The sequence below is a fragment of the Lontra canadensis genome, unplaced genomic scaffold (genome assembly GCF_010015895.1).
Source record: "Lontra canadensis isolate GAN:19392208 unplaced genomic scaffold, GSC_riverotter_1.0 scaffold97, whole genome shotgun sequence".
Classification (NCBI taxonomy): Eukaryota; Metazoa; Chordata; class Mammalia; order Carnivora; family Mustelidae; genus Lontra; species Lontra canadensis.
In genome coordinates, this window is record NW_022631091.1 from 1,700,874 (window position 1) to 1,721,657 (window position 20,784).

Here is a 20,784-nt window from a genome sequence, read left to right on the forward strand (position 1 = left end):
AGAAGGAAGAACCCTTCACACCGAGGGTGTTATCTGACATTGCAACACGTTGCCTTAGCACCTGCAAATGACTAAAATTCCCTCTAAAGTTCTCTTTCTGCTTTTTCAAATTTCCCTATATCATCAGAAGCATAATAAACCAAAATGCATTTTAAGAAAATAAGAAATAGAAAAGAAAGGCAAAAGTGGAGAGACATACATGCACCTTAATGACCTATTCTGACCCCAGCTCAATGTGTCACATCCCCAGCACTCCTACTTCCTCAAAATAACTAAATAAATAAAATAAAACACTATTACCCTGGCCTGACATCCAAATTCATTCTTAACCTGAAAGCCCTGTTCCATGGCACTTACTAAATGTATTGACCTCAAATTTTATAGTCCAGTGCCATCCTTCTAATGATGCCTGCTTCTCGGCATCTAGAACTTACGGAGACATGAGTACATCCACACTAAGGCCCTTCCCTGCGGAGGCCTGACGCACACAGCGCTCTCCTGGTGTAGACAGGGTCTGCACAATTACCTGGCCTTCCGACTGGCAGGGTCCTGGCATCGTCACTGTTCAGGATCACGGCCAGACCCCCCGAGTGGGACGGGAGGACGGAGCTGCTGAGGTCCACGCGCGTCAAGCTCTCAGGCTCTCTCTCCGAGCCCACCGTGGCGTTTTGTGGGCCTTCCTGTCCAGTGGCCGCCCCTCCTTGGTCTTCCCTCCAGGGTCTCAGCACCACGTGGACGATACTCTGCTGATCCAGGTCACAGCTCTAGGTGGGAGCAAGGCAGAAGCAGACGAGAGAGTGCAAGCGTTAAAAGGCCAGGTAAGGTTTATCCTGTCCTCAGGCCCAAAGCACACCCAAGAGCCTCAAATCTGTTTAGACCCAAGGTCGCACACAGTCATGCAACCTGAGGAAAGAGCCACGTGTGGCGGATGGAGTTGGACTCCCTGGCCCATCAGCATGTGTGCGTCTATGCGGGCTCCATATTCCTGGGGCCACAAACCAAAACGTGGGCATAAATGGACCCTGGCGACAGAAAACTAGAGTAACAGTCAAAGCAGCGCGAGATCGAGCGGGTCAGAACTGTACACAGGGCATATATAAGCGCGGTAACAAGCAGTATTCTTTTAAAATTGATTCACTGCAGAAGGGATGTGTCGTCCCAATCATCAAATATAAATGCCAGCCTCCACCTCCATTTTAAAAAGCACAGAGAGTTGGTTATGGGCAATGACAGAGCACTTTTCTCCACAGTTTAAAATAAATGTGTTGATGGTGGACGCCACATGCGCCCCTATGTCACCGGCAAACATATCCCCACGACGACGGGGAAGGAAGCGAGTGGCACACCCAGGCCGGCTCATCCAATGGCACAATTACAATCAGCGAACATTGGCAAAAATGCTGTGTGCCGATGTACAGATGTGTATGAACAGCAGACTGCAAACCTGACTAGAATTAAAGGTCAAAGCCAGATGATTTGCTAGGACTAAAACTAGACTAGACCAAAGCTCAGCCTCAGAGTATCTGCTGGATAGAAAATCACCCGTCTGTCTGTCTGTCTCGGCCCTCCTCCCTCATAGACATGACCTCGTTCTCCCACTAAATCCCCGAATTTCAATTTCTACAAACCACCTGTAGCCACGCTCTCATCACAGCCATGTCCAAACAATGCCCCACACGCCCAGCGATGCTAATGACAGTCCTGACTGGCCCCCACCCTCCCTGCAGTGCTCGGCCGCTGTCCCCAGCAAACACTGCATCAGCACTTCCTGTGGACACACCACTGCGGACTCAGAAGGTCTCAGGATGCCCCCGGGCCCCGATCCCATTTCTGTGTGTCCCGTGCCCCAGACCTCTGTCACGTGGACATGCTTGCTGTCCCTGCCACCTGTCCTCACAGCGCTGGGTGTATCAGGACGGCTCTGACTCAGCAGTGGTTGCTGGGTTGTCAATCTCCGTCCGTTAGCCTGTCCCCACCTGTGTTCCCATTTCTGTCAAATCACTGCCCCACCCCCAGGGTATCCAGGGGTCAAGTCCTCCCTACAACTCTGATTACCCTTCTATGTCTTCTGAAGGCTTCAGTGGGCCCCACCCGCCCTAACCTTACACCCAGCAAGGTGCAAAGAGTAACTAATTCTGACTCAGAAATAGCCTCCCCATCTTCCGCTCCCTTATTCTCAATTGCCATCTCCCCGTTTTAAGGCTTCATCATTATAACAGTTTTGCAATTGCTCCCTGACCTCCCATCTCTCCCTGTAACCCAGCATGTACACGTTCCCGGAGTGTGCGTCATAATCTTTTCAAATATCTCGCTATTACCTATTACACAGAATCTGACATCTTACTATCATCTTCAGGCGTGCTTAGACTTCTCTCCTTTCTAGATCACCTATCTTCTGATTTTTATCACCTTTCCTCTCCTGCGTCATATACATGATAGATGAGGTTTTTCATCCAAGCTGTTCACTCCCATCTCTCCTCCCCCTGTCCTTGATTGGGCTCAGTCCTGGGATTGGCTTTGGCCACTATGGTGGAACCAGGGCCTTTAAACGTATCTGTGCCACTGCTGTGGTCAGCGAGAGCACCCCCGAGTAGTTTCCGCCTCCTCCAGCCTGGGCCCCCCATGTGCACGTGGCCCAGTCCTGCGCTCAGCCGCAGAGGGGACCAAGGGCAGCGGCACCCACGGCGTGAGCAGAGCCTTCCAGCTGGAGGGGCTGGCACCGCAGACCCCCGGCTGACCCGGAGGGGACCGTCACCAACGTACGGCGCTGAGATTCTGGGGCTGTTCATTAGGCAGTGGCAGCTGACAGTATCTATCTTCCACTCTAACTGGACTAACAGACATTCTATCACTACCTACCATGGCCTCAGCACTCAGCCGGACTCCAGAATTATACAGAGCCTTGAGCCTGAGTCATTTCAAATAAAGCAGCACCAAGATCTGAGTCCGCCTGAGCGGGATGGCGGGGCAGGAGCTCATGCAACAAGGGGAGGGAGCTGAGAGCGCGTCTCCTACCGTCCCCTGAGGTTTTTACCCATAAGTGTATTCTTTGCAAGGAGGTTCAAGAATTCAGTCAGAGAAAATTCCGCTCTCGACGTTCAGGACTTCCGGGCTTCAGGCAAAAGTAATGCCTGCCTTCCTCATCTGAACGCCAGCGACCTTTGCCGGCCACGCTCTTCTCGCAGGGGTCGGACCGTGGGCAGAACTTGTGTGTTTGTCTGTGTGTGTGTATGTGTGTGTGTGTGTGTGTGTGTGCGCGCGCTTTGAAGCTAGTAGGTAGAGAACATATGTCCGCGAAAGGGAAAATCAAGGGGAAATCGAAGGACGGGGGCAGAAACAAGAATGAATGAAGGAAGACATCCAAATAGTCATAAACTCGATACCTAAAGTGCTCCATGGGGAGCCAGAAGGCTGTGGAAGAGCATGGGATTTAAGGCCAGACAGATGTAATCTATTAGCTACATGATTTTTGGCAAATGACTTTCCCTCCTTAAACTCTAGTTTCTACATCTGTCATTGGCAATAACAACACCAACTCTGACGACGACTCTGAAGATTTAAGGAAACAGAAGGAGTGCAGAGCCCCGTCCAACAGCAGTGCCTCCGTACGCAGTAGTTAGTGTCTTAGTTTCTGTCTACTTGGACAGTTAGGATCACCATTCGGGAGTTTTGAAAACAACAGGTTTGGCCCCTGATCTTGTACACTGATAAGACCTCTGAATCTCACACAGTCCTGCTTGGAGAATGGACACAGAAGGGAATAAGCAGGCGCTAGACATGTGATAATCGCTCCGACAACATTCCAACTTCCTGTGAACTGGAAATTGATTAAAAAAAAAAAAAAATCCCTGTCTGCTCAGATGCCATGAAACACATGAAGAACCTCAGCAAATTCCCGGAGCATGCTAAAATTTGACAAACATGGAAGAAATCCCAAAACAGAGATTTTCCTTTCAAATCAAGATTTTTATTTTTGGATGCCCAAGGTGGAACTGGAAAGAGGAACAGGAAGGTCGCAAGCTACATACGGAACACACTCCTCTCAGCCTGCATCCATGGTTCTGAGACCATTAACTGATCAACTCTTTGACTTCGCATAAAAAACAGCACTGATCTCGGAAGCAGTCCCTTTGCCAGATGGCACAAATGCACCATCACAACAGTTCAGTTCAAAGCCCCATAAGTAACACATTCCAGGCATGATGACCTGGATAAAGTTCAGTTGTCCAGCCTCTTTGAAGCCCAAAATAATATTTAATTCTCATAGGATACAAAAAAATTCCTCAGCTTTGGGAAGTAGAGATTTTCAGTGGGAAAACAACAGAGTTCTCCAGCATGGTTTTAAACTTTCTCATGTGTCTCTGTTTCCTCAATAAACAGAATATTGCCTGGCAAAGAGGAAACACGTTACACTTGTGTTTTAACTTATTAATTCAACAAGTGACGCCGTGATGTGAGTTGTGTAGTGTGGACAAAACAAATAGTTATTAGTCCAACCAGACTTGCTCTCATGCCATCCAGTGGAGCCAATCCCCCATCAGGGACTGAAAAATCTGTATCTTGGACACTTTCTCCACGGTACCTTTGATTTGGGGATTCCCCAGTATTAATATCTATGGGAGTTGACTGCCAACCAGTAACCAACTCTCGCCTAACTGGCCATCATTCCACAACATACAAGACACTGGTGTATTTTTTCCTTTTACAAAAAGGAGTTCCTCTGCTGACACACAGTTAGGATTCAAATATTTCAGAGTCTGACAATCCAATCAGAACACTGGAAGTAGGGATGCCTGGGTGGCTCCGTTGGTTAAGTGTCTGCCTTAGCTCCACGTCATGATTCCGGGTCCTGGGATAGAACTGGGATAGTCCTGGGCTCAGTGGAGAGTCTGTTTTTCTCTCTGCCCCTCCACACTGCTCATGCTCTTTCTCTCTCTCAAATAAACAAAATCTTTAAAAAAAAAAAAAAAAGGAAACAAGAAAGAAAGAAAAAAAGAAAAAGAAAGAAAGAACACCAGAAATGCTTTTGAAAAACCTGCTAATGCTTTTCAAAGTCTTAACCTTTAGAGCTTATAAAAACATGTAATGTTACTGTAACAAGAAAATTCCTGGGGACTGCAAAGTTATTGGAATATTTTCCAAACACTTAAAGAAGGGCTAGACAGACAATCTCTAAAATGTTAATAATGAGATTCAAAAAGTCAATAATGACACATTATTAACAAAGTGCTTTCATCTACTATAGAAATAACAATCATATTAATAAAATGAAATCAGCACACACTGTTTTAGAGCTCTAGTTAGGCTCCAGGCTGCGTTACAAGGTTTCTGATGCACTCAGCCGTCTCACATTGCCAGACTCCTCTGAGGGAGGGGCTCTTGTCATCCCCAGGGGTGGCTCTGGCTGGCAAAAACCCAGCCCTTGATTTCACTGGCTGTTCACTTACATCACACCCGGCAGAAGACAAAGGCGAGCCACAGAGAGGTTCACGGCAGGTTCGACATCCCCCAGCTCCTAAGTGTGAAGCCAAGATAGGCGCCCAGGTGGAGGGCTCCCCATGACCCTTCTGTGACGTCCCAAGCTCCACAGCGTGGCTGCTGAGAGGTGGGGAGCAGAGGCGGCAGACAGAGGAGGATGAGGGCAGGGGCCAGGCGGGGAGAGCAGGGTTTGGAAGCTGCATGCACACTCCCCAGGTGCAAAAGAACGAAGAGGAGGAAAGCCAGGTACCCGGAATGGGGAAAGCCGCGGAGGGCGGCCCCCCCAGAACTGGCTCAAGGGAGGCCGCAAGAAAGCGTGGGTGGATCTGATTGAACACAAACAAAGCAGCCGAGATGAGGACAGCAGAACGGCCAGTTACAGAGCCAAGGTCAGAGCACAGCGAGTACCCAGAGCGTGAAGGGAGCGTGACACCCGGGCCACACGCCGGAGGTCAGCACGGAACCCCACGCCCCAGGATGGCTACAGAGACCGGCTCCCGTCCACACTCCACCTGGGGTTGTGGAGAAACTCAAGGATCCTGCGAAGCTCCCGTCCAGCGGGGCCGCCCATCCGGAGGTGGGAAGCGTCCTTCGGCTTGAGCAACTGCCGCAAGGAAGACGCACGATTAGGAAAGCAAAGAGTCGCTCTGCGGCCCATGTGTCCTGGCTGTAAGCCCGGGGGTCTTTCGAGTAACTCTGCTTTGGGCACTGCACTTCTCCGGATTCGCGACACAAGCACCATGTTGGACAGAACCTCCCGGCCGGTGTACTGGCCTAAACATCCTAACTCACCTACACGCATCAACATGCGCACACACCGATGCCTGTGCTCCTGCAACTAGGTCAGCTCATCTCCGGCGCCTCCCCCCGACTCATTTTAGCTCTCTCCAGACTGCTGAACTCTATCTCATCCTACAAAATGCTTAGATTATTTCAATGGGAAGGTTGTCACACATCTTATTGTGTATTAACTCTCCATATCAAGGTCTGAAAAAACCTCTGATTTTCATTTGAATTTTTAATAACACACATTTCCCCCCCCAGAAAAGCAATAAAATGATCAGCCAAGAATTATCAGATAAAAATTTCCTACTTTAATAGGCAATGATGTTAACAGATTTTAATTTTAAAAATCATTTTGACATTAGGAGATCTTTCCTAGATAATTTAACATAAATCATCTAAATAAGAAAGAAACAATCTTTAAAAACAACTTTCATTTTCTTTTCTTTCTTTTGCTGTCAAAAATTCTGAACGCTTATTAATTGCTTCTGCCGACAATAACTTTTAACAAACATGTTTCTGTATGAGTTTTTAATAATGTATTTTCTATGTCAGAGAAAGACAAAATGGCAATTATGTAGGAAGTTATTTAAAGATATTTTTAGACATAATGGCTGGGAAATGTTCTGTATGGTTACAGCTAACAATGCAACAATGCGGAGAAAGCAGCCTGAGCCCAGAGATGTTCAGAGGGGAGTCAGAATAACCAGAAAGGAATTGTTCCCATGGGTTTGTTTCTCTTGAACTCCAATCCCCTCCATTGTCTTCAGTGAGCACTAAATGCCAATTTATATTAATTGGATGAGAATAAAAAACTTGAGCTTTCATTATTTTCTTCTTAGACTTGTAAAAGACGGATATTTTGTGATTTATGCTTTGAATTTATTTCACATTTCTTATGGCTGGTTTTCATTATAATCAAAGATAAGACACTTCGATAAAGATACTGAAAGGTCCCTTCTCTGGTTGCTGAAGGCTGAGGAATGCAGTTCCTATGAAAGGTCAATTAGCCTCACACTAATTAGCCAGCATGGGTCTGAGCCCCATCGCCATCCACTTCCCTCCCACCTGGGGCCTGGAACCATTTTGCTGCTCATTAGGAGCCACACCAGAGGGAGCTCAATGGGAGAAGGGGACAAAACAGAAATGGGTGTCTTTCACTACCCAGTAGCCTCGTGGCAAATAATTTATTACGGGGGGAAGTGATCGCTGTGTGCACAAGGCCTGGTCTGGGGTTCCGCTGGTCCATGTGTGCCCTCTCCTAGATACGCAGGCAACAGGTAACCAGTCCTACACCCACTAAACCAAGTTACACCATGTTTTATATTGTAAACTTTACAAAAAGTGTTTCCCAGTGTTGTTTCTTGTAGTATTCCATTACTAGTTATGATAAATATTACAGTTAAAATATATACACAGATTTTGCCAAGAGAAATTAACGTTTACGAGTCAGTTCATTATCCTTTATCATATTCACGGGGGAAGTTTGGGCTGCAGGGTTAACAAACACACTTCCTTCCCAAGCATGTACGGCAAACAGAGATGAATCTTGGACAAGAACCCGTTTTATATTGTACCTTTCTCCTAAAGAAACTGATACAGCCACTTGATACGACCCTAGGAAAAAAATAGGAAGGATGCAAACTGTCATCCTGAACTCTGTTCATATGGCATCTCTCTCTGAGGTTTCTCTTTTCCCCAAACTCAATGGCAAATTTATTACTGCCAAAGAGATTTGCTTTATAATGTGAAGAGAAGGTATTCGGCATCATTTCAGAAAAAAAAAAAAAAAAAACCTGATAAGGATAAAAACATCTTCGTATCCTTTTTTGGCGTCTATTAATTGCTAGCCCCTTAAAAAAACAAAACAAAACAAAACAAAAGCAGTCAGCCACCATGATTATTCTCCAACTTGTTTCTGGTTTCCTTCTCTTTATCCCTCATGTACTTTCACTTTCTAAAAGAATCCAATGGTCTTTCGATGCTCTCCCCTTCTCTCCCCATCCTCTTCTCTCTGTCTCCCTCCCCTTCCCACCCCACTTTACCCATCTGCCCTATGCTTTTTTTTTTTCTTTTAATCTTTGATCACTATTATTGGTTAAGAGAACCTTTGCCTAACTTAGTCTTTACATACAGAGAAATATGGTCATTTTTACTCTGGGGAACAAAATCCAGCAAAATATATGCCAAAGAGATGGCTTAGGGCTGTTCAGACTGTTTCTGCTACCTTCTAGGCTTGTAAGATGACTCATTTCAGAACTGTGAGTGTGTCCCAGACTCCGTGAACTAGTAGGACTTCCTAAAGGAAAGACATAAAAATTTCAGATAAAGAATACGGAGAATAGCAGTGAGGAAAGGCTGTAGGAATGTTTCATTTGCACCGAACTACTTTCGACCTCAGTACATCCCCTATGCTGTATTTCTAATCCATGTTTTCTCCTGAGTGAACACAAAGGCCAGGCTCGTTCAGAATGAAAAGGAATTAGGTATGTTCCTTGCGTGGGTGACAGCCCAGTGCTGGTTACCCAGGACTAACCAAGTAAGCACAGAACAAGAGACTGACTCAAGGTTGCAGTGAGTCCGTAGCTGGCCTGGAACAGTGTAAGTCTGGCTGTGCTGTGCTGTGCTGTGTTGTGCTGTGTTGTGTTGTGTTGTGTTATGTTGTGTCGTGTTTATTCCAGTGTAGTTAACACACAGTGTCATGTTAGTTTCAGGCGCACAATGTCATGGTTCAACGAGTTTGTGCATTACTCAGTGCTCACCATGAGAATAAGCTTGTTTCACTTCATGTCTTTGAAAGAAGTTACTAGAGGACATAATAAATGCTTACTTCAAATCAGTGGAAAACCAGAGTGATAATTTGAACCTTGGATTATTTTAAAAGAGATCTCTCCCCCTCCGGAAACAAACAAAGAAACACAAACAAAAACGAATCTCTCCCAGGCCAAGAAAAGGCCATGGAGTCACACACCTGACCCAGAGCTTTAAGAAAAGAAATGTGTGGGGGTGCCTGGGGGGCTCAGTGGGTTAAGCCTCTGCCTTCGGCTCAGGTCATGATCTCAGGGTCCTGGGATCGAGCCTCGCATCGGGCTCTCTGCTCAGCAGGGAGCCTGCTTCCTCGTCTCTTTCTGCCTCTCTGCCTACTTGTGATCTCACTCTGTCAAATAAATAAATAAAATCTTAAAAAAAAGAAGAAAGAAAGAAAGAAAGAAAGAAAGAAAGAAAGAAAGAAAGAAAGAAAGAGAAGAAAAGAAATGTGTGTTAACTCTGGAAGGGCGAAAAATGATCAGGCACCACTTATCCTCAAATATTACCATTTCTCCCTACAATTATGCAAGATAATGTAGCCATGTGCCATCATCATAACTGGGAGCCATTCAGTAAATCTGATGTCTCCCATGTCCCTTCGCCGCTGCAGGGAGCTTAACTAGGGTGTGGTAAGGTAGGATACCCACAGAGTAGGACAGGAAGGGGAAGACAATATTCAAGCTCTTCTATGGCAAAGAAAAAAGGAGAGACGACAGGCACTTCGATACATTCTTTTAAGACTGACACAGAGATAAACAGTTTCACAACTTGGCTGTAAATTCTTTAAGTTTCCAGCCTTAGGTTTAAATTTTACATATAAATACAACACATTGTTACTTATGTCAGCTCCTTTTTCATAATCTGGGTATTTTGTGTCATGTGCAACAATTCTTTTACTCTGGATAAATAAAACATGAAGCTGCTCTCCTCCTCCACACCTGGACTCTAACAGATGTCTGCACCAGTTGCCCTCTAGACATCAACTTGAAGAAAGGCATGGAAAGCCTGTGTAAATTGGGACAAATTCCTAGACTCTGACATCAGACTATGAGAAAGGATAAATGGCATTCATTTCTTCCATTTCAACTGCTGGTCCTTACTAATTCCTTTCTGTAATCATTTATTCAGGAGAAACGATGTGTCAAGACCACTGCCATCGCAGGTACATTCCTGAGGGTCACAGCTTTCGCAGGTGAGTGAGGCCGGGGCTCCTCAAAGGGCCACAGATTCAGCTGCAAGTAAATGAGAGAGATGTGCTGTGGGGACAGGGACTCTAGCTTTGAACCTTTACTGTGAAAAAACTGGTAAATATTGTCTTGGATAAAAGCCACTTTTCTAAATTTATCTAGCAGAACTTACTTATGATAAAATTCCTTTAAGATTGGTGACTTTTTTTTCTTTTTTTTTTTCATAATGTACATTTTGGGGGCATAAGTATGGAATAAAAGCTCAGCTGGCACACATTCAGTTTCCTCCTGAGATAAATCAGCTGAACAAATTTATAAAAATCCATTGTTTGGTGGGTGGTATTTGGGGACTATGAGAAAGTGCCTCAAAGCTTAGGGACAGTGTTTGCATTCTGCTCTAATAAAAGCTAATGAAAACCCACAGGTGATAGGGCAGGCCATAGATGTACAGATAATACATTTTACTTGTATCTACAGTAACTCAAGTAACTTCCTCTGCCTGGTAGAGAGAAAAGAAAGGCAAGGTGGGAGTTCATTTATAAATGAGTTTCTGAGAGAATGAGGACTCACACTTCAACCCATCAAGACAAAAGCTTCGCTCCAGAAAGACTGGGCCTAGTACAGTGTCCTGATGTATTTATTTATTTTTTAAAAGATTGTTAACTATTTATTTATTTGAGAGAGACAGAGATAGTGAGAGAAAGCACAAACAGGGATGAGACGGAGAAGCAGACGCCCCACTGAGCAAGGAGTCCTATGTGGAGCTCGATCCCATGACCCTGGATCATGACCTGAAGTGCAGGTAGAAGCTTAAAGGACTGAGCCACTCAGGTGCCCCCAGTGTCCTGATTTAAAAGAAATCTCTGACTTCTCTTTCATTTTAATCTTCTTCTAAGTAAAGGAAGGATAGTGGGTTGAAAGGTGTCTACTCAAAATCCATGTCCGTCCAGAATGTGAACTTACTTGAAAATAGGGTCTTTGTAGATGTAACAGGTAGGGATCTCAAGATGAAATCATCCTGGATTTAGGGTCTACCTAAATCCAGGAACTGGTGTCTTTGTAAGAAGAAGAGAGGGTGCAGTCACCCAGAGGGAGGAAAATGTCACATGAAAATGGGAGCTGAGATCTGAGCGATGCCTCCACAAGCCAGGAGATCTAAGAGCCACCAGAAGGTAGAAGAGGAAGCATTCTTCCCTAGAGCCTTCTGAGGAAGCAGGACCTGCTGAATCGATTTCAGCTTTTTGGCCTCTAGAACTATGAGCAATAAATGTGTTTTAGGCCTCCGTGTTTGTGGTCTTTTGTTTTAACAGCCCTATCTAACAAACTCATAAAACTCACAAATGAGAGAAAACATCCTGGCCAGAGAGAACAAGATGAGCAAAACTGGGTTTGAGGCACCTAGGGAGTTGGGAAGGAGAAGATCCAGGATTCATTGTGGCTGGGAGTAGGATACTGGTAGGCAGAGTCGAGTACAGATGGGGCTCCCCAGAAGGGCTCCCATTTTGGCATTATATCAAGCTAATAACTCCTACATATTTGTCAACATTTATTTAGAGGAGGCTCAAGGCTCTGTAAGGGTAGAGATGACAAGAACTGCTAGTAGCAGCCACCTTCACGAACCTTCTCATCTTCGGTTCATTTTGGTTAGTGACTTGCACGCTGCTCTATTCAGGACTGTTGAGTTGACGCTTGTAGGCCCCTGTAATTGTTAAAGCTCCCTTTTAACCATCAAATGTCTCCCAGTCTGAAAGACAGATCCTGTGGTCATCCTACCCATTCATGGACGCCCAGGGCAAACAGTAGCTATTCAGTGCATGAATTATGAACACTTAATGAAAGAAATATAATAGCAGTAATATCTAGCATTTTTTAATTGTCCATATGCTGGGTAGTGTTCTTAGTATTTTCTCATTTTACTTTGTGCACTGCCACAATGAGATAGGTTCTATTAATATCCTCATTTTATAGATGACGTACAAAGAAAGTTAAATCATTGCCAAAGGTCATACATAGCTACTAAGTGGCTGAGCCAGAATAACAAACATTCGTATGGCACAAGGTTCAGTGTTTCACAAATCCCTTTCATAAACATCAACACATTTAATCTCACCTAATACTTTTTACTAACCCTTTTTCAAATATTAGGTTCAGTATTTTAACAGAGTCACTTAGGGTTTAGGAAGATTAAATTAATTTGCCAAGATGACACAGGAGTTTCTACACAGGTAGTGGGCTTCTATCCAGGTCAAAATCTACAGAAAAATCACCTGGGGTGCCAACAAGAACAGATTTTCACACCCCATCTAAGATCTATGGAATAAGAATCTGGAGTGGCGTGTTCTGGCAATCTGCATTTCAAATCATCTCCCCTGTGACTCCTAATGTGAAGTCAAGTTGAGAATGTCCACCAAGATCAAGAGCTGGGTGGGCATTTGACCCTGGCCTCTTGGTCCCAACCATTCCTCACTCACTGAAATCCTCCTTTCTGCTCACAAAGGCATTCTGTGCTCCCTCCTAAACCCTCCTCAGCCTCTGCTCCAGTAGGTTATTGATGTATCCCAGATAGACATGCACCTTCGACTCTGTGACTTTCCTGACAAGGGTGCCCCATCCATGCAGGCCTTGGGGTCTAGAAGAACCAAGACTACTGTCTGGGTCACATCACATTCCCACAACCACCCAGGAAGGCGTTCCATCAGACTAGTCCACAGGCTGTGAAGGAGAATGGGTGTACTCAGAAGTGGACAGGGGAAAGATTTAATCTGTCATGTAAGCTCTTACTGGGTTCTATTGACTATAGAGAAAGCACACTATACAAATGCAAAGAGAGAGAGAACACATGGCCAGTTGTTTGTGTCAGACATTCACAAACTACCCATATCAGATGTGGCATCAATTACACTTCAAAGGGCAGAGCCTGGAATTAACATACAAATAGTAATACTCTGTGTGCCCAAGGGCACGTGACATCTATAAGCCTAGACTGTGCTGAGTAATTTGTAAACCTATAAAATGTCTGGAGCAGCACAAAGTGAAGCCAGAAATGGAAAACAGGTTTTAAGTCAACGAAGACTTGATGAACCACTTTGCTTTTCCTGGTTTTATAATCTAGCACACCAGCTCATTTGAAATATACCAAAGTCAAAAAGGAAAAAGGCTGAAGGAGACACGCACACACAAGGATGCTGATCTGGTCCTACTTCAGTAGAAAGAATCTGAAATAAGGGAATGTTTTGGGAAATATAATTTTTTTTTCAATACACTGATTTTTATTAAGTTTCAATGGGATGGAGGGGAGCAGGCCGTAACCTAGGACAGAATCTGTTAGAACACAATCTGTTAGAACAAAAAAACGATAGCATTGCATCCATACTGACACTACACATACACACACACACACACAGCATACTTATAGTGTAACCAAACTAACAGTCCTAGAAGAAAATAGGAATGCATTCTTTAACCAGAATCTACTCACAGCCTTAAAAACCATGACTCAAAATCATGATGCAATAAAATATTAATACATTTAACCACATCAAAATAAAAAATAGTCTTTCCATGGCAAACAGAACAAAGACAAAAACAAAACAAAAACAAAAACAAAACCAGACTCTTAACTACAGAGAACAAATAGAGGGTTTTCCCGAGGGGAGGGGGTGGGGAGATGAATGAAACAGGTGAAGGGGAAAAAAAAAAAAAAAGAAATAGGTGAAGGGGATTAAGAGGACACTTACTGTGATGAGCAATGGATAAAGTATAAAGTTGCTGAATCACTATCTCGTACACCTGAAACTAATATAACACTATGTTAACTACACTGGAATTAAAAACAAAACAAAAATTTGGGGAAAGAACGTCAAAAGAAAACAAGGCCAAGACAAGTGACAAAGTGGGAGAAAATATTTTCAACTTAGGACACAGGGAAATCTTAAAAACTGAAAAAAAAGTTTAAAAATCTGACAGAAAAATATGTATGAAAGACAAAATATGTACAAATGAATACTAAAATATGAAAAGATGAATTTTAATTATAATAAAATAAGCACGTATTGAAACTATGCCTCTCTACATCAATAACTTTGACTATATTTCGAAGGCTTCACAAATACTGTTGGTGAAGAAACTTGCAGATCACCGGTGGAAGAGGCTGGTATCAGCTAATGGAATAGTGTCTGACTTATTTCACTTAGCATAGTGTCTTTGAGGTCCATTTATGTTGTCACAAATGGCAGGATTTCTTTGGTTTTAATGGCCAAATAATCTTTCACTGCATATTTGTACTATATCTTACTTATCCATTCATTCATCAATGGACACAAAAGTGCGGCAAAGAAATTGGGGGTACAAATATATTTTCTAGTTAGTATTTTCATTTCATTTCACCCAGAAGTGAAATTGTTGGATCAAATGTCAGTTCAGTTTTTAATTTTCTGAGGATCTTCCATACTGTCTTCCAGAGTGCCTACGCCATTTTGCATTCTCACCAACAGTGCACAAGGATTTCTTTTTCTCACATCCTCTCCAACACTTGTTATTTCATGTCTTTTTCATGACAGCCATTCCCACAGGTGTGAGGTTGGATAACTTATTTTTAACATAAGCTGAAATATATGTGTGCATGTATTTTAAGCCCCTTTCTTCAATAAATCATAACATATTACATATTTTTTCGTGAAAAGTCTTTTTTCACATAATAATTTACCCTAGAACTTATTACATGGTAGTATAGTGAGATTTTCCTTATTCTTTTCCATAACTACATGGTGATCTCACATGTGGTTAAATCATAGTTTTATTCAATCAATACCCTACTGGTGGACATCTGGGTTGATACTATTTTTTTTGAAGTTACAAACAACACTTCTATGAGTAGTGTTTGTACGTATCTTTACATATTTTTTCCATTACTGATAGATTATTATCAGTATTAGTTTACTGCAGAGCCCAAGGAAGATCAGTATTTTGACAGCAAGGAGCCCACTTAATACCCAAATGTTGGTTTCAGAATATAACTTCCCACATAGATGAAAGAGGACTCCTAATACCAGGTCTGAGAGAGAAAGTACAATACGATCCCAGAACATCTTTTGTGTGATCCCAGAATATCTTGTGTGTGGCAGAAAGCAAGACTATGCTCAAAGACACATGCGGTCACATTGGCCAAGTTTGGGAAAATATAAACACAAAAAGGAATAATGACGGTAATGGGTTATAATAAATGGAATAAAGAAAGAATCAATGAATTTATAAAGATACTCAAAATACAGGGGTGGGAAGTGAGGAAGAGCTCTTCTATATAGAAGAATGATATAGGATAAATATGGAAGGAATGACAGACTAAAAAAATTATATTTTTAAAACTCCTAATCTAATAACTCATTCAGTTAAAGATCCCCAGTAGAGCAACAGGATGAAAGAGTGCTAGGAATCAAGATACTTGCACAAAGTACCTTCGCACACATTTCAGAGGTGGAGGGTTTTTCTGCAGGAGCGGATCTGGCAGCCATCCCCATATGACCATCATCAGTTACAAACTATGCAATGTTGGTGACAATGATGTTTAACTGAATGTACTGATGAAGAAAGATGAAAACAAAGACAGCTCGCAGTACATTTTGCCAAGCAACTGGCCTGGAGTCTTTGAAATGTCTGTTTTTGAAAAAAAATCCAAAAAGGATATGTGTGAGGGGATTGTTCCAAAGTGAAGGAGATTAAAGATGCATGATAACTAAATGCAATGTGTGATCCTTGACTGAATTCTTGATCAAAAAGATTAAAAAAAAAAAAAAACGCTATAAAGGACATTTGGGAATGACTGGAGGGAACATTTGCATAAGACATGAGAGACTATGGACTCTGAAAAACAATCTGAGGAGTTTGAAGCAGTGGGGGGTGGGGGGGTGGGAGGTTGGGGGAACCAGATGGTGGGTATTAGAGAGGGCATGGAGTGCATGGAGCACTGGGTGTGGTGCAAAAACAAGGAATACTGTTATACTGAAAATTAAAAAAATAATAAAAAAATTTTTTTAAAAAGACATAAGACATACCATTGTATGGGTGTTAAATTTCTTGGGTATGAATAGGTATGGTGGCTATGTAGAAGAATGTCTTAATTTTTTGTAGATATTGACTGTAACTCTTAGGACCAAACTGCCCTGCTGTCTGCAGCACGTCTAACATCAGGGGGCAGGAATGGAAGGAAGGAGGGGGAGGAGGGAAGGAGAGAGAGAACACTAAAGCAAATGAAACAAAGTGTTAAGAGCTGGGGAATCTAGGTAAAGGTCACGCAGACATTTGTTATACAGGTTTATTTTTTACTTTCAACACTGAAATCTTATAAAATAAAAAAAGAGATAATAGAGCTTCATGCTCAATCACCACATGGGAAACACCCACTGAAAACAAGGAATGAGGTAGAACTACAAAATCTGGGAGAGAAAACAACCACGCACATTGCGTGCTACTGAGACCTGATTAACTTCTCTCTCCTGTTCCTCTATCTCCCTTAAAAACCGAACTTAAAAAGAAAGGACTGAGGGAGATGCAAGCAAAATCCAAACTTGCCTGAGTGAAAAAGAAATCTTTACTCTGAAAACCAGAAAGCTATTTAACAGTATGGATTACCACTACAGTTTATTTATTTTTATTTTTTTTTTTATTTTAAAGATTTTATCTCTTTATTTGTCAGAGAGATAGAGTACAGGCAGGCAAAGAGGCAAGCAGAGAGAGGACTGGGGGGAAGCAGGCTCCCCGAGGAGCAAAGGAGCCCGATGTGGGACTCAATCCCAGGACGCTGGGATCATGACCTGAGCCGAAGGCAGCTGCTTAACCGAATGAGCCACCCAGGCATCCCACCACTACAGTTTAAAGAAAAGAGTAATAGTCAGTGGAAGAATGTGGCCAGTGGCCTCAAAGCTCAGCAGCTCATACAAACTTTAAGAAGACCACTACAATGAATAAATATATTTCTGAAAACTAGTGAAATATTAGAATCCTAAAACAACTTCTGAAGCAGAGTGCAATTCAGGGACTAATGTGCTGTGAGGACAACCAAAGAAAACAACTCGGTTCATGAATGCCCTTCTTTCTTAAAGAGGCAACAGAAAGAACCTTCTTCAACATTTTGAGATAAAGAACCTTTCCACATCATAAGCTTCATTTTTTTATTCCAAAGATTTTATTTATTTATTTGACAGAGATCACAAGTAGACAGAGAGTCGGCAGAAAGACAGGGGGAAGCAGGCTCCCCGCTGAGCAGAGAGCCCGATTCGGGGCTCGATCCCAGGACCCTGGGATCATGATGCGAGCTGAAAGCAGAGGCCTTACCCCACTGAGCCACCCAGGTGCCCCCATAAGCTTCAAACAGATACAGAGTTCCACGCAAGGAGACAGTGTAAAAAAAAAAAAGGGGGGGGGGTGCCTGGGTGGCTCAGTTGGTTGAGCGACTGCCTTCGGCTCAGGTCATGATCCCGGACTTCCAGGATCGAGTCCCGCATTGGGCTCCCAGCTCCTTGGGGAGTCCGCTTCTCCCTCTGACCTTCTTCTCTCTCATGCTCTCTCTCACTCATTCTCTCTCAAATAAATAAATAAAATCTTAAAAAAAAAAAAAAAAGAATAAAGTAAATTAAAATCCTCCCAGATGGCTACCCAAACGATCAAAAGGGCAAAAGATAGTGGAGAAACAGATTTGCTAAAATCTATATGAGAGAGTATATGAGAACATTTGCATTATGATACACATCTAATTGGAGTAAACTGACTCATTTTTTAAGGTATTTTGGCAAAACTTATCAATATTTTAAATGCACATACAGAAATTCTCACATAAATGCTGAAAGACAAATGTCCATGGAAGGTCATTGCAGTGACAATAAAAAAAAAAAAAAAGTGGAAACAACCTGAACATTCACTCGTTTGGGGCTGCTGTCACTCATCCATTCAACTGGTTAGTATCTGCTGTGATTCCACAGGGCTCACATGAAAAAAGATACTGTCCATTTTTTTTTTTTTTTTTTTTTTTTTTCAGAGAGAGAGAGCGAGCACAGGCAGACAGAATGGCAGGCACAGGCAGAGGAAGAAGCAGGCTCCCTGAGGAGCAAGGAGCCCGATGTGGGACTCGATCCCAGGACGCTGGGATCATGACCTGAGCCGAAGGCAGCTGCTTAACCAACTGAGCCACCCAGGCGTCCCGATACTGTCCATTTTTTAAATAAAAACTTCAAGTTGTACAATAGCACATATTATTAGTAGTATTGCCAGTATTATCATTATTATTATCATATTATCATTAACCCATTTAGTTATACATGTATGTAACTATGTATATGCATTCTTATTGAATGTACATACCAACACATGATTATCTCTAACGAATGGGATCAGGTGGGAAAAGGGAAATTTTCAGTTCTTCCTTTTACTTTCTATACTTCTGGAACTTAAAAAAGCATAGGGGCACCTGGGTGGCTCAGTCATTTAAGTGGATACCTTCTGCTCAGGTCATTTGGCTCAGGTCATGATCTCAGGGTCCTGGGATCAAGCCCGGCATCGGGATTGGGAGCCTGCTTCTCCCTCTTCCTCTGCCCTTCTTCCCCGCTTGTTCTCTCTCTCTCTTCCAAATAAATAAAATCTTAAAAAAAAAAAAAAAAGAATCGATCTTAAAATAAAATAAAAAAAAAAAAAGTATAGACATTTGTTACTTTGATCTTTTTGAAAGGACATCTGGGAAAATATCTGCAAGTCATTAAATCCCTAATATCTTTCCTTTTTTTTTTTTTTTGTCAGAAAAGATGACAGAAAAATGTTGTAGCAGAAATTAATTCTCTTTTGTTACTCTCCTGCTAATATGTCTGTTCTTGATGTTGTCTCTTTCATTTTGCGTCGCTGGCTGTAACTTCTTTCTGACCCGCATTTTACCTAAGTTACCCTAAAGACAACCTCGTTTTACACACAGTTGCTTAGACGAGAGCTATTTATTCACCTGCCCCGTTTTTTTTTTTTTAAGATTTTATTTATTGTGCTCCCTCTCTCACTGTGTCTCTCTCTGTCAAATAAATAAATAAAATCTGAAAAAAAAATACTTACTTATTTGAGAGAGAGAGAGAACGCACAAGCAAGAACACAGGGAGGGCAGGGAGAGAGGGAGAGAGACGATTTCAAGCAAACTCCGTGCTGGGCACGGAGCCCAACACGCAGCTCATTCTCATCAACCTGCGATCACGACCTGAGCCGAAATCAAGAACTGGGCGCTCAACTGAGTGAGCCATCCAACCAACCCACTCACCTCTCCTTTTGAGGAAAAAAACAGTATATTTAGTTGTGTGACTTTCATTCTCTTCATTCCAAGGATACTTTTTTTTCTATTCCCTTCCACCTCAGGTGTGTGCTTACTTTTTGAGAGGGTGAGATGCTGGAAAGTTTATTTCAATACAACTGGAGTGTGTGGGAAGGGAGAGTGCGTGAGCACAGGACATGCACACACACGGCTCAAAACTTCCAGAAGCCTTTGTGGAGCTCCAGTAAAGGTCGTAGTTGTGAGATCGAAAGCGAAGGATTATGGAAATGGGCACGTTAAACTCTGAAGGGTGCCATTTTCTCTGATTACACTGGTGAGCTTCAGAATCCTTCACTTTTTGCAATTATCACAGTGAAAAAGTAGAGAAGCAGAGAATGAAAACTACGCCAGTGTTATTAACGCTATTTTAATCTGTTATATTTTAAAATGTATACACTGAGACTGATGTAACATTGTGTGTCAACTATACTCAAATAAAATAAACGAAATGTAAAATTTATACATATATGCTTATTTGTACATCAAGATAACAAATTACAAGAGCATTTAATATTATGTCTGGCAAATTTCCCACCTGGCATGTAAAATTTAAAGTCCTTTATCGGACAAAGAAAGGTTCACAAAAATAGTTTGATCTTAACTGGACAACATCCTAAAATCTTCAAATTATAGTAAAGACAAACTAGATACACATATAACTTATAAAAATTGGAATATACATATTTAGCTTAAAATAAATAAAACAAAATCAGTGAAATAAACAAATCATAGGCCATCATGACCTTGGGAATAGAGACCCCAGCCTGAATGCAAAGAAAGATTTTTTAAAAAGCTAATTCTTGGCTTTTGGACTTTCAAATGCCCAGGACGCACTGCTGTCAGAGTAATTTAAGGGATTTTAAAGTACTTGGGCATGTTTATTTATTGTGTATTTCATCTCACATCCTGACTTTTGAGCTTTACCCAACCCTCCTATAAATATCAATTGCATTATAGGTGCTAACATTTTAATTTTGAGCAATTCCCATAAACATACTTACTTTTGGATTTTCTTGAACTATAAAAGAAATAAAAAATGGATAACCTTGAGCACCCATTTCAAGATGTTCAGAGCTAAAAAATGATACGTCTAGTGGCACAGACTAGTAGCTGACACTTCCTCAGTTACTGTACGGCCAAACATATTGCCCTTGTCTGCCAGTACTTGGCATATCTGAGTGTCAAGGGTGACTT

At 42.4% G+C, this 20,784-nt stretch overlaps 1 protein-coding gene across 1 annotated transcript in view; it reads right to left on the reverse strand.

The window, feature by feature from the left end:
* PRKN (parkin RBR E3 ubiquitin protein ligase) overlaps window positions 1-20,784 on the reverse strand; it is a 1,289,523-nt gene that overhangs the window by 837,445 nt on the left and 431,294 nt on the right. Inside the window, exon 3 of the mRNA XM_032837250.1 lies at window positions 527-764. Coding sequence (XP_032693141.1) covers window positions 527-764 — 238 coding nt within the window. The remainder of the gene's footprint in view (window positions 1-526; window positions 765-20,784) is intronic.